This window comes from Xiphophorus couchianus, chromosome 2, assembly GCF_001444195.1.
Source record: "Xiphophorus couchianus chromosome 2, X_couchianus-1.0, whole genome shotgun sequence".
NCBI lineage: Eukaryota > Metazoa > Chordata > Actinopteri > Cyprinodontiformes > Poeciliidae > Xiphophorus > Xiphophorus couchianus.
In genome coordinates, this window is record NC_040229.1 from 1,785,291 (window position 1) to 1,799,508 (window position 14,218).

General features: G+C 38.4%; 1 protein-coding gene across 3 annotated transcripts in view; it reads left to right on the forward strand.

Moving 5' to 3' along the window:
• ankfn1b (ankyrin repeat and fibronectin type III domain containing 1b) overlaps positions 1-14,218 on the forward strand; it is a 181,629-nt gene that overhangs the window by 102,230 nt on the left and 65,181 nt on the right. For 2 of the 3 annotated variants that reach the window (XM_028044467.1, XM_028044458.1), the window contains one exon: positions 11,236-11,276. In XM_028044467.1, coding sequence (XP_027900268.1) covers positions 11,236-11,276 — 41 coding nt within the window. Of the gene's footprint in view, positions 1-7,130; positions 7,333-11,235; positions 11,277-14,218 lie in introns of those variants that run through there. The other variant, XM_028044477.1, reaches the window with a different exon arrangement.

Consider the following 14,218-nt stretch of genomic DNA (forward strand, 5'->3'; position numbering starts at 1 on the left):
GCAGGCGAAGGCTGCCGTCACCGCCGTCTATAAGCAAATGGCGAACGTCACATGTGGCATCAGAAGTGGATGCAGTGCAGACGTTAGTGACTCACCTCAAATACTCATCCTGCTCAAAGCTCTTGCAAAATAATTCCGATTTCCACTGCAAAAACACAAAATCTTAACAAGTATATTTGGTCTAGTTTCAAGTGCAAATATCTTTGTACACTTTGGAGGAGAAAGATTTTATTTTAGCGCAAAAGACTGACATGACATAGCAACTGTGATGAACATGAGGACGTTTTCATGAATGTTGTCCTGAAGTGTCATTCAGTAAATAATGACTTTTAATTTAAAGTTGCATTAAAGTGCATTGAAAGTGTCAACTTTGCGTTATTTGTCAAATAATTATGCTTTTGAAGCAAAGTTGCATTTAGTCTTCTGCACACCCCTTCAAATAAAGTGTTACAGAAAAAACTAACTTACAAGTAACTTTTCAACAAGTTATAGCAAAAGTTCCACTGGCAGATTATTTCACTTACAAAATAGGGAAAATCTGGAACCAGCACTTTAGATCAATATTTATAAATTGACTGAAAACCAGCTCTTATATCCTGTTGAAAAGTTACTTCTTTGTGTTATCTTATCTCTAGTGTATTAAGGTATCTGCATTAGAAACTAGACCCAACATACTTGGTTGTTTTTGCAGTGTTCCTGCTTCTTCTTTAGGTTTGATTTTAATTTTAAATTTTAATTTCCCTCCTTTGTCGATTTTTCCTGCGTTGTCATCGACTTGTGTGTTCAAAGCACAGCTCAAGCAGAGACACAGACGGCAGAGCTCCCGCAATATTTTCTTTGTTGATAATCCAAGCGTTTGGCGGGATGATAGCAGGAAAAAAAAAAAAAAGCCAGCCCGTCTTTAGGGGATTCCAGGCCCGTTTCACAATGTGACTCTTTTATTATTACAAGTGTCATTTAGCGTCAACGCTGAGTTATTTCTCAATCCAGCACTCTTCCAACATCTAATGGGCAATTATCTGTGGGGGAGAGAATAAATGGGTGTCCCGTTTCACAAAGTCCACCCCCCCCTCCGCCGCCGTTATGTATGTGAATGAGCAACGCTGTGTGGAAACGTGGCAGACCCGTGCTAACCGCTCGACTTGTTTAGATTCTCTCCATGGAATCCCACACCCATTGTAAGCCAGCAATAACCACAAAAGCAAATATATGCATGGGAGTGCATGCATCTGCGCGTCGGTGAGTGTGTGAAGTCTAGAGCAAAGATGTGCAACTGAAGTGTGCAAATGTGAATAGGTGGCTATAGCGCAAACTGTGAGACATGATGTAAGTATCTACTGACGGAGGAGGCCCGCGCCGCACGCCGGCCACCCCTGCAGGTAGAAACCCGAATAAACAGATAACCTACCTCCCACGTGCAACACACACACTCACCACAGACACTTACACAAGAAGAACTGTAGACCTACCACTACACACCCAGACACCCCCCCTCAAACTGCCCACATGCACATAGCTAGAGACCCGCAGTCACATATGCAGGCGTGCACTCCCCCCCCGCCCACACACACAAACACACACACACACACACAGACTGACTCCGAACCAGAGACCAACCACCAACATCAACACCCACAGGCTCAGTGACATCATGGCTTGGATGACAGCACGTCTTCCAGGCCCATTAGCGTGATTGTAGGTGGCTCCGCTCTGCCGCAGTGATTTATGGGTAAATATCCAGAGTCTCCGCTGTGTTGATTTATGAGCCGTGTTTTGGTCCCGAGACCACGAGACTTGGGAGGGGAATCCTATTCAAATAATGAAATTGTAAAAGTGGAGACGTGGAGGCAGAAGGTGGAGAACCAACCCGGTCTCTCTATTATCACTCCGCTCTGCTGATGTTGTGTGTGAAACGCAGCACGCCTGTGTGTGTGTTTCTGCGATTGTGTACCTGCATGTGTACCTGCTAACTAGCTTCCCTGTAATTTTCCTTCCAGTAGAAATACTTTTTTAATTTGGTCTGCTGTTAATGAAGTCATAAGTCTGTGTAGCTGGCTGTCTGATGCCTTTGTTCCTTGTAATTAGCTTTTCTTTCCCTCTTTTTATGTTTATTGCCTTAGAAATGTGGGAGTTATTTAAATTATTTGTCTCTTAAACCACAGTGAAGCTTAAAACTACAGCGCCTTGCTGAAGTGTTTATCACCATTCATTTTTTAATTTTTTTGTCTTATACTTCAGTGTATTTTATTGAAATTTCATGCAATTCACCAGCACAGCCTAAAGCTCAGTTGAGAAGTGGATTCATGTTTTTTTCCAAATAAAAGTCTGAAAAGTGTGGTGTGCTTTTTTCCATTCACACCCTTAAATAAAGTCTTAAATAAAATTTCCTCCTGACATCATCCAATTGAAGTCAAGTTTATTTGTATGGCAGATTTCAGCAACAAGGCAGTTCAAAGTGCTTTACACTATAAAAACATAATACAGAAACAAATTATGACACAAATAATAAACAGCAAAATCAAGCAAATATACACCAAATACATTAATCAATGTTCCACTTATTATGAATCAAAGACAATTCAATTCAAAAGTATTTCATTAATATCAAAGGAATATTAATTGTTGTTGTAACTCATATTAATTCAGACTCTTTAAAAAGTTATTGTAGATATTTTGATACTTTTAGCCCTGATTTAAAGGAACTCAGTGTTTCAGCTGTTTTCCAGTTTTCTTTGGTACTTTTTTAAATCTGTCCAAACTGTGGCAACCTATCCATCCATCATTCATATGATTGTTAAAATCATATCTGATGATTGATAAAACAAATCTGAAAGGTTTTATTATAACTCTTTCAATGTTCCTTTGATATCTGAGTTTTATTTGGTTTTTATTTATTTTTATTTTGGTATGTGCAACACTTTGGCGCTGTATTTATTTTTATTTTCAGTTTTTCATTGGTTTTAACATATTTGGTATTTATACTGCTAGTCCCACATGTACTATTGTCACTGTATATTAGCATATTTACACTGCAAAAACACAAAATCCTACCTTGTCATTTGGGTCTAGTTTCTAGTGCAAATATATTAATAAACTTGAAATAAGACAAAAAATAATTTAAAAGTAACTTTCAGCATGACATACAGGCTTGTTTTAAGTAAATAATTCTTAATATTGATGAAAGAGTTCTAGCCCCAGTGGCAGATAAATTAACTTATAATGTGGGAAAATGTTTTGCTATAAATGAAATAATCTGCCAATAGAACTTTTTCATTAATATTAAGGAATTATTTACTTAAAATAAGCCTCTATCTTGCTGAAATGTTACTTTTAGGTTGCATTATGTCAAGTATGCCAAGGTATTTGCACTCAGAACTTGACCAAAATTACTTTATAAGATGTTGTGTTTTTGTAGTGTAGGCAAAATAATTCTTTCCAATGTCCTGAACACCTGTATTAATGTAACATTTTTTTAAAATTTCCTTTATTTAACCAGGTAAACCCCGTTGAGATCTAGATCTCATTTTCAAGAGGGACCTGGGCAGAAGTCTGCAATACACAGCAACCTGGTTACAAAATAAAACTAATTAATACATACGCACAAGTCTAAAACAATAGAAAACAATTTAAAAGCAGTGACACTGTTTAATAGGATCTCTGCCTGTTTTTAAGAACCGCTCAAAATAAATCCAGTGAAATCAGTTCTGACATCTTGAGTTCAGACTGGAGCTGATTCCAGGCTGAAGGAGTTTCACACCGAATGCTGGCTTCCCCTTCTCAGTTCGAACACGTGGAACATGCAAAAGAAAAATGTTATTAGAGCGTAAAGAATGGGAAGTAACAGTAAGGGAGAGCTAAAGTATGCTGGAGTCAAGCCGAGAAGAGATTTATAGATCAGGATCATCAGGTGATTGTTTCTCCGTACGCTTAAAGGAGGCCATTCAGCTTTTGCATACAACTCAATGATGTGTCAGACGTCTGCTACCGGTTACAAACCTTAAAGCACAATGATACTCAGGATTCAATGATTGAAGGCATTTGGTCGAAGCATTCATATATAAAACTTCTCCATGATCCAGGAGTGGCAGGAATGTTGCTGCTACCAACATATGAAGCATCAATTTATTAAACTTTTTTTTTCATGTGAGATTATGATACTGGAGTAAAAGCTGCATTTTTATGAATCTTTTTTATGAATGTTTTAAAAATGTATTCACTCGTGGCCGTAAACGTGGATGCTGCTGTACAGAAACAGTCACGTTTCCTCGTGCGTAACTGTTGACCTTACCTAACATGTTCCATATCTTTTTAATTACTTAATTTTTCCCCTTTATACAAAAATAAGCATGACTCAGGCTAAATAAATAATGAATATTTGACAGGCGTGACATGCTAAGGATAAGATTTGCCCATTTATGGTTTGCAGCCACTTCCAAGGTCTCTGATGAAAAGGGCTTGCCTCCAGGATATCACAGGCCAAAAGGTCCCAGAAAAGGTCAACTTCATCTGGAAAAGCAGTTCATGGTGTAAAGAGCAGCGTGGGCCGTTTGCTGCTACAGAAATGTTTGTCCTCTGGCGCTTTGAGTCTTCTTCCATCATCTTTTTAACCAGTCACTTGATGATGACACACATCCAGGACGTAGCAGCAGCGTCGTGTGCCATATGAGGTGAAGTATTTTCAAAACGCCAAGAACAAAAATTACTGTACTTTACTGTGCTTCACATTTATCCAAGTTAATCTAAGAGCTGCTAACAGTTAGCCATGCTAATTATGACTTAGCATTGGTTTGTCACATTTCAACTTTTAGTATAAAATAGTCTTTCTTTGTAAAAAGAAACAACTGGAAAAAAAGAGCAACCATGTAGCGCTCTGGTTAGCCTTCCTGCTGTCTGCAGCCTGATCAAACCGCCATGTCAGATAAAATTGTTTCTTCTTAAATAGGTTTGTACATCTGTCCACTCTTCTGCTAATGCGCTAATGGCTGATCTAATTTTTTTGTTTAGCACTTTAGCGTTTTTACTAGCTTTGAAAATGTTTAGCGCACTTAGCTTAACGTAAATTAATTTTTCTGGATGCGCTAATGTATTATCAGTTTACGACCTGTTGCGTCAGCAGCTTTTCTGCTGCGCATGTAGCCTTCAGAGCGCAGGCAAGAATACATTATAACCATTTAAACTATTTACAATCAGGTTAATGAAATAATTTACAACTCGCAGTCAGTGCAGATCACATCTCCCGCATGCAGCTTTACGGCATCTCCAGTTGTTAGAGGCTTTATTTTTAGCACATCGTCTCTGTACCGCTCAGTCCGCTACATTTTTCAGTTCTGAAGTCTTGGGCTGCGTTCACACTGCAGCCTGAAGTGACCCAATTCTGATTTTATTTGCCTTAATGGGACCTGTATCTGATGTTTTTATGATAGTCTGAACAACACAGCAACAACAAATTAAGTTGTTAATATGCTGGCGCCGGTTGGACAACAACTTTAAATGTGTAAGCTATGCTAACCGTTAGCATCCATGTTTACACTGAGAACGCTGACGTTATTGCGCCCTCTACTGCGCATGCGGGACCCTTTCAGGTCGTTTCCCCGTTCACCCTGAAGATCAGATATAGGTCGCATTTATTTGGAAATCTGAAGAACGACGACAAAGAAATCTGATTTGACAAAAAATCTGAATTGGGTCACTGTAGGCTGCAGCGTGAACGCAGCCTCGGTTTCTCCCCTGCCTTGATGGAATCAGCTACATTTTATTTTCCCTTTGGGACCAAATTAGTAAGAAACGGTTTTATTTATCTTTTGCACGCTAAATATAAATTCCGCATGTTTGCTTGTTTTTGAAAAACGGGGAAATAACTTAAAGACCGTATATTAGTGAAAATAACTTTAGACGAGTTTGGACAAAATGAACTTTAAAGATTACAAGAGTATTTGGCTTTTTTGAAACAAAGTAAAACTGTTTAAATTACTGAAAATCCCCACAGACTGTTGCTGCTGTAGAGGAATGAAGCAATGCTAAAACCTAAGTGAAAATTTCCCCTCCACTGTCCCTCCATCAGAGTTGGGTAGTAACTAGCTACATTTTCTCAGTTACATTTACTACACTGTGTATTTTCACTGCACTGTACTTTTTAATTTTATTTGAGTAATTTTATTATGAAGTATTTCTACTCTTGAGTAAAATTTCTGGATTTTCTACCCACTGAATGAAAAGCAAACATGTTTTAACCAAAAATTCACCAGACTCAGACACACACTTGCTGTTTTTGTTCCATCCATTTTCTAACACGCTTGTCCCTCATGGGGTCAGGAGGAGCTACTGCCTCTCCAGCTACGTTCTGGGCGAGAGGCAGGGTCACCTGGACAGGTCGCCAGTCTGTCGCAGGGCAACACAGAGACACACAGGACAAACGAGCATGCACTCACTCACAGCTAGGGAGAATTTAGAGAGTCCAATTAACCTGACAGTCATGTTTTTGGACTGTGGGAGGAAGCCAGAGTACCCGGAGAGAGCCCACCATGCACAGGGAGAACATGCAAACTCCATGCAGAAAGACCCCGGGCCGGGAATCGAACCCAGGACCTTCTTGCTGCAAGGCAACAGTGCTACCAACTGCGCCACTGTGCAGCCCCTGTTTTTGTCCATCTTTCATAATTTTTTTATTTACAGAAACTGAATTGGAAAAATTTTCTTTTGCCTTAACTTTATTTATTTTTTTGTCACTTTTATGAATTATTGTCATTTTGGTCTTTGAAATACCAGAATTTCCACTTAAGTTAATATTTTGGCCCATCTGATGATCATTTTTAAATATTAATTGATTGATATTTTAATCAGTTACTCAGTACGTGAGTAGACTTTTTACTAAATACATTTTTTGTGTAATATCTTGGGCAGCTACTTTTTACTTTTCCTTGAGTACCTTTTTGGCTCCTCTGTCCTCCATGTCTAAAATCTGTTTCTTCCTGTTCGTATCTTTCTCTCCTGGTTTCTGTCCATAATGAGCATTTCCTCCTCACCCCCGCCACCTATTCTCTCGCTTCCTCCCCTCCTCCTCTCTTCCTTCTCTCCTCTTTCTTCCCCTCCACTCGGTGAGCTGAATTGGAGAAGCTTATCGCCTAGCAACCACAATTAAAGTACAACAAGTCAGTGGCAGTTGCAGCCACCAACCAAGCTTTCGCAAAACCTCCGTATAACTGGCAGCTTTGGACAGAAAGCAGGGAAACAGGGCAGGGAGGAATGGGGTTGAAGTTGAACAGGTGAGCAGCAGTTGCAGTTGTGACTGAAGCGACGCGCTGAGGACTTTAGGGGAGGCGTTAGATTTAACAGGTATGTCTGTTGGATGGCTGATGAATCCTGAAAATGCCGTGTTGTGTGCTTTGGAGTCCTGTGCGGGTTTAACCCTGTGTGTGTGTGTGTGGTTTTTTTTTTGTTTCGTTTTGTTTTGTGTGGAACAACCTCACACTGAGGAGGATTAATGCTTTTCGAAGCTTCACCCAGAAAAACGGCTTATAGTTTACCAATCAGTGTGATTTCACAGCTGCAGAGGAATGCCAAGTTTGTGGTGGAGCGCACTGCAAAGCCACCTGCCTCCATCATGCACAGAGTGAAACTGTAATCTAATGGATTCACTGGGGGCCAGCCTAAAAGATTCATTGCCTGTGCATTATTAACCCCTCGGTCATTGTTTACTTATTTCTTTTTTCTGTAAAACAAACATTTTATACTCCAGAAAGTTCAGATTTACAGATGTTTCTGAAAAAGACTGTGAATAATAGCTGATACACTTTTTGCTATGATTAAAACAGGTGATGTTGCATTCAGAAACTGCAGACATCACCTTTTGCTCCATAGCCTGTCACAATAATCAGTAACTCAATTAATCGCATGATAAACTAAAACATACTCAGTTATTTCCATTGGTATGATTTATCATTTATCTCTTTTTTTTCTCTCTTTCTTCCAAAAACTGGATGATAAAAGTTTTCAGTTTGGTGTTTTGGTCTCAACCAGCTCTTATTTTGAAGGACAATTTTGTTTACAAAGACTTCAAAGTTCATTTTATTTGTTATGTTTATTTATTTTGGAAATATAAAATGTCTTCCAGTTCCAGTGTTAAATGTTCATTAGACTTAAAGGTTACTGATCTTTCAGAATGTATTCTAGCATTGTTATTTTGCTATTACCATTATATCACTTAAAATGGTCTCAAAACAACATTATCGTTTATCGCAATAACTTCAGGGACAATTTATTGTCCAGCAAAATTTGTCACTGTGACAGGTCCTGCATAGGCAGGACTTTATAAATGTGTTACATCCTATTTCTTTTTTTATTTATTCCTGTTTGGGCCGATCAGCTGTTATAGGCTCTGATGAAACCAGAATAAGTCTAAGCGTTCATTCAGTTCGTTCCGTAGAAAGTCCAAACAAACTCTGCTCTGCCTACAAACGCCAGTCTAAGTTCATTTGAAGTGAACTCTGGTGCAGTTCAAATGTATATGTGAACGCCAAGTGGACCGCAGACGCTCCAAAAGCAAGAAGTGGACTACAGCGCACGGCATTCTGGGTAAACACAACCAAAACAAACGCTTTAGCCTAGCGCTAGCGGGAGAAATGGCGCGAGAAATTATTTTTTTGCAAAGGCAAAACAATAATAATCGTACAACTGCTAAAATAATTTTAGTTTACATTTTGTGAAGAAGAAAGTTGTGCTCAGTGTCTTCAGAGGTTTTTGTGTAATTTTCTTGGTGCAGCCAATCAAAGGATTTGGTTGGTTTGTGAAAGTGAACTGCTTTATTGCTGAAAACAATCTTGATAATTGAGTCACAATTGTCATTATTGTCTGTAACAACATACTGTACATGTACAGCAGGAAAGACCCGACTTTTAGGAAGGAGTGAAACCTTTTTGGTGCAGGCGTGTCCAGCTCCAGTCCTCTAGCCAGTGATATTCCACCTGAAACTAAAGATTGAATTACCTCCTCATGCAGTCAAGTTTTATAGAGTTCCAGTATTTACCTAAATATTTTATTCTGGTGAGTTGAAGCAGAGACTTTTCCTTTAGTGACAAACATCAAATGACAGCAAAAGGCATTAAAACTGGACATCTTATTTAGGGATATCCTCAATTTCTTTCTCCTTACAGATAATGTCTAATTAGTAACTACATTAAATTGGACTGTTCATATTTCATACCATATTAAGTACTTAAAATAATAACTTTGGCAATATGTTGGTAGCAAAACCTGTCTGTGTTCAGATATTTTTATTGTTGCTAAGGGCGAAGGTGTTTTTTTATTTTTACTTTTCTAATCAATGTTGAAAATTTAAAAAGCTACAACTAACAATTTAACTGAGAAATGTTTCACATTGACACAAAGATTTATTTGTTCATAATTGCACTTCCAACAGTGTAATCCTAAAGTATTGCTAAAATTTTGATCCTGATCATTAACTCTGCCTAACAGAGCTTCCTAAAATAGTCCTTCCCCCTCGCAGACTTCTCTGTCAAATGAAGCCGGGCCGCCCGCCGTCCTCGCTCTGAGGAGCGTGGTAATACCTGAGGAGGCGGTGGGGGAGCTGCTGGGGTAAAAGGTTACCATATCCTCCCCCCGCCAGGAGCCTGAAGCCATATGAAGAGGCTGTATATGTGCTTAGAAGTCAGGCGCTGGTTAAAATGTCAACTCATCGCTCACATAAAAGCTGCGCTTAAAACGCCGGAGTAGCATCTTTCTGTTCAAAATGTCACAGAGTGACTGACATGAAAGTGCCGACCGTCGTCTCTGATGCCCAGTTTGAACGAAGCATTTCTGGCTGTTTGAAGTTTCCGGAGTTTCTACCAATTATTGCAATAAAACCAAAAAGAAAACAGAAAGAAAATGTGTTCTTCCATGAAGCAAGGTATCCCCACAGCATGACCTCACTTTCTCCGTGTCCTCTACATGGTTTGTATCAAACTACAGATGGACTTTCTTTCATTAAGGCCAGATTTGGTTGGTGCATGACTGGTAGATTTTCCCATCTTAGCTAAACGTTTCTGCAGCTCCTAAAGCTAATTGATTACTGGATTTTATTTAATCAGAGTAGCAGAATCTGAACCTGAAACGACTTTAAGGTTTTAATTTGTAAAACGTTTTGTTGGTCTGTCACATAAAGCACAGGCCAGAAAACACCCAGCTGTTTTATTGGCAATACCTTAATGTTTTTTGGTGTCTGGAAAATGAACATTCTGAATGTTAAATCACATTAAATCACAATGACATTGCTTCGTTACCTAGCAACCCCAGCCCGTTACCTAGCAACGCAAGCAAATCTCCAGCATGTCTATTCAGCTGGGTTTATGCGCTGCTGGAATAGACAAAAGTGTTTTGCTGTTGACTTACCATCCAGAAACCACTTGTTGCTTTATTTTTGGTTGCGCAGGAGGCTCCACTTCTGTTTTTCAAAGATGTACAATTGTATAATTCTTCGTCTGACTGCAGCCATTTTCACGTGTTAGTGTAAACGTTGAGTTGTATTATACGTCTACAAAGGTTATACTTGAGATGAAAGATTCCAGCTCATCGGCACCATTGGGTTTTACTGTTAGCGTTAGCTTATGGTTGGGAATGATTGACAGAATTGGCTTTTTCTTCTCACAACAGGCTTCAGTTGAAATGCCCAAATCCCAAGCTGAGTCCCAAGATGCTGCTGACGATGCACCATAGCAGGGTTCGGCGTTGACACGTGTTGGTCCCAGATGATGAAGATGCATGTACATGTGTGCATACACTCTGCTGTGTCACCGCTGAGCATCTCAGGAAGATGTGGACGGCGTCAGCAGCTCCGTTTGTGTACTGCCACCTTTCTGTTTGGGTGTATTTTCGGTTGGCTGGGGCCCTAAAGGTTGTTCTCCCTCTGGAGGGAAGAATCTGAATGTCCCCTGTTGAGCAGCGCCTGCAGGAACGATCAGTTTCAAACTGATACTTTCTGAACTCGGAGGACTTTACCTTCAGGAAAAAAGGCTTTTAAAAATACCCCTCCCTTCTAAACACAAACATACAGCCGCACATTTCCCACTTCGCATGCAGATAGTCAGCAGGTAGTTATCTGAACCTCCTGAACCGTCAAAGCTGGGATCCCTTAAAAGCCTCCAGTGGCATTTGAGAGTTTTCTGTAAGTTACTGATGATGGAAAACAAGGATCCGTTCCTTGGTTATTCTAATGAACGATCTTCTTCTCTTTCTTTTTAGAGTTTGGGCTCCGCAGACCGAAAAGAAAACCAGCAAAAAAGGTAAGTCTCTTTAGATCAACCGCCTCTTCATCAGTCCATCCAAGCAGAGATTCATAATGAACCGTTATTTGTCTGAATGTAGAGTTCGGTAGTAACTAGTTATATTTAAACAGTTACATTTACTTGAAAAACATTTTTCCCCTTTGGAATATTTTTACCATGTTGTACTTTTTACTTTTGATTGGGTAATTTTATTATAAAGTATCTCTATTTTTACATGAGTTAAAATTTCTGAATTTTCTTCTGAATGAAAAACAAACCTAAACTTCACCAAACTCAGACACACAGTTTCTGTTAAAGTTTCATCAGTTTCATATTGAAAGAAACTGATTTGGAAAAATTTGGTTTTGCCTGATTTTGTTATTTTGTTGTTGCTTATATGCATAATTTTAATTTTGGTCCAATTTTTAAATATCAAATGATTGATAATTTCATCAGTTACTCAGAACTTGAGTCGACTTTTTACCAAATGCTTTCTTACTCTTGAGTAATTTCTTGGACAGCTACTTTTTACTTTTACTTGAGTAAAACCTTTGACTGCTCTACCCACCTCTGCATACATGTAAGAAAATCCAGTTATTAGAAATAACTAGTCATTATAAATACACCTTATTGGTTTGCTGCAGCTGTTTTCCGTCTGTTTTCTAAATGTTGTAAATTAAAGTCGGTATTGAGCTCAGTGCTTTCATTCTGCTCTGTTCCTTTAAGCTGCTCACTTGAAACTTTGACCTTATTCCTCTGTGTGCAAATGTAATCAAATTTCCATGTTTGTGTGTGTTTGAAACACAAGTTGGATTATGAGCCATAATCCAGTCTACAGCAGTAATTCCTCTCAGGCATTCTGGTTTTTACAACGTTCCACTATGTGGACTGAAAAAAGCCACAAAAATAAATAAAAATCTTTCTGCTGTTGAAAATGATGTTTGAACTCATGAATTATACAAATCTGCTAATTCTGAACTGGAAGCATATCTGCATACAGCTAAACACTTAATGAACATTAACAGGTCGACTTTTAGATTTACGTTTGTTTAAATACAACATCTTTGCAAGCAATGCATGACTGTGTATGTATTTCTTTTCAGTTTTAGAATTATTCTGGAAAGAAATAATACCAAATCTGACAGTACTACCAGATTTGGATCCAAGTGAACGAAATCAATAAATTGTAATTTCACCAAAAAGTAATTTTATTTAAGTGAAATTTTAAAACCTCACATATTACATTCATTTCACACACAGAGCGAGATATTTTAAACTTTTACTTATGTTTATTTTGATGATTATGATTTACACCTGATAAAAAACAAACAATTTCAGTTTCTTTTGGAATATTAAAAAGTTTGTCCATGACTTAAAACATGCTAATCCTCACAAGGCTTTGGTTATCCCTGTTACAACCGACCACAGTTTTTTCTTCCGCTCAACTTTCCATCAACATGTTTGGGTATAGATCTCTGACGGCTTGTTTAACAAGAACCTTCTTTGGCTTTTCATCTTTCCGGAGAATGCAACTTCAGAAATGCGCATGCACTGCAAAAACAAAATCTTACCAAGTATTTTTTGGTCAAGTTTCTTGTTCAAAAATATCTTGGTACACTTGGAATAAGACAAAACTAACTTATAAGTCATTTCTCAGCAAGACATATGCACTTGTTTTAAGTAAATAATTCATTAACATTGATAAAAAGTTCTAGTTCCATTCGCAGATAAATTAATTTATGGTAAGCAAGTTTTGTTATAAGTGAAATAATCTGCCAGTGGAACTAGAACTTTTTATCAATATTAAGGAATTATTTACTTAAAACAAGCCTCTATATCTTGCTACAAAGCTTTTAAGTAAGTTTGTTTTATGCCAAGTGTACGACGATATTCGTACTAGAAACTCGGCCAAAAATACCTGGTAAGATTTTGTGTTTTTGCAGTGATTATTTATGTCCTAAAGAGAAATATGTTGTTTATTTATTAAACTCTTTTAAGCCCATTTTTATTTGATTAAATCAGTTTGATGATTTTAACTCACTGATTTTCTTTAAAAGAGTTTCTTTTTCTTCCACCTTCCTTCCGTTTCTGGTCAACTTCAGCCAGGTTTGCATGAGCACATAATGCATGTCGACGTTTCTGTGTTTATTATATGTAATTTTCAACTTAAACACAAAAAGCTGCCTCGCTATCGAGCTCAATCTGTGCAGAGAGTTGATGCATTGAATAAAGAATGTGAAAATCTCAGGCGTGTTTATCTGTTCTCTGGGTTACGCTCAGTGTGCCTGGATGTGATGTGGAGGTTTTCGACTTGTGGGCAACGTTCTGTATGAAGAAGCCTCATGATGAGGCATGATGAGTATCGTTTTCTGGCACAGTGAGCGCTCGGTGTGCCGGAGTCAGAGACATCTGTTGCCAGGAGACAAGCAGCTATGATGGAGAAAATGACAAGTAACAGGAGCGTGCCTGGGAATAAATGGGATGTACACGCTACTACGTACTAATTTAAAACAACACGGTCATCTGAGAGAGTAGACATGAGCACAGCAGTAACTATAGAGAGTAATATGTGAGTACATATTCACATGTGTTAGAGTCAGAAAGGAGAACATCATCATGGCATGGGAGTTTTCAACATGTCTAAACAAATCAACGAGGCTTGGCTGGAGTTTACGTTACGTATGTCATCAGCATCAGGCACATTATTCACTTAAAGCTGGCTATCTTTGTATGACCTCAATACCCAAGGCAGATATGGGAACAGCATTGTTCAGACAGGGAGTTACGTATTTTCTGCCTTTCTGCTATTTTTAGAGTCAAAAAAACTTCAACAGTTGACAATATGAAACATTAATAAATTCTAATTTGCTTTTCCATTGTTTTTGACAGCAGATTAGCTATCTTAAAACAATTTTACAACACAAAAAAGCCTTTTTGAAACCATGCATCTGGATGATGGA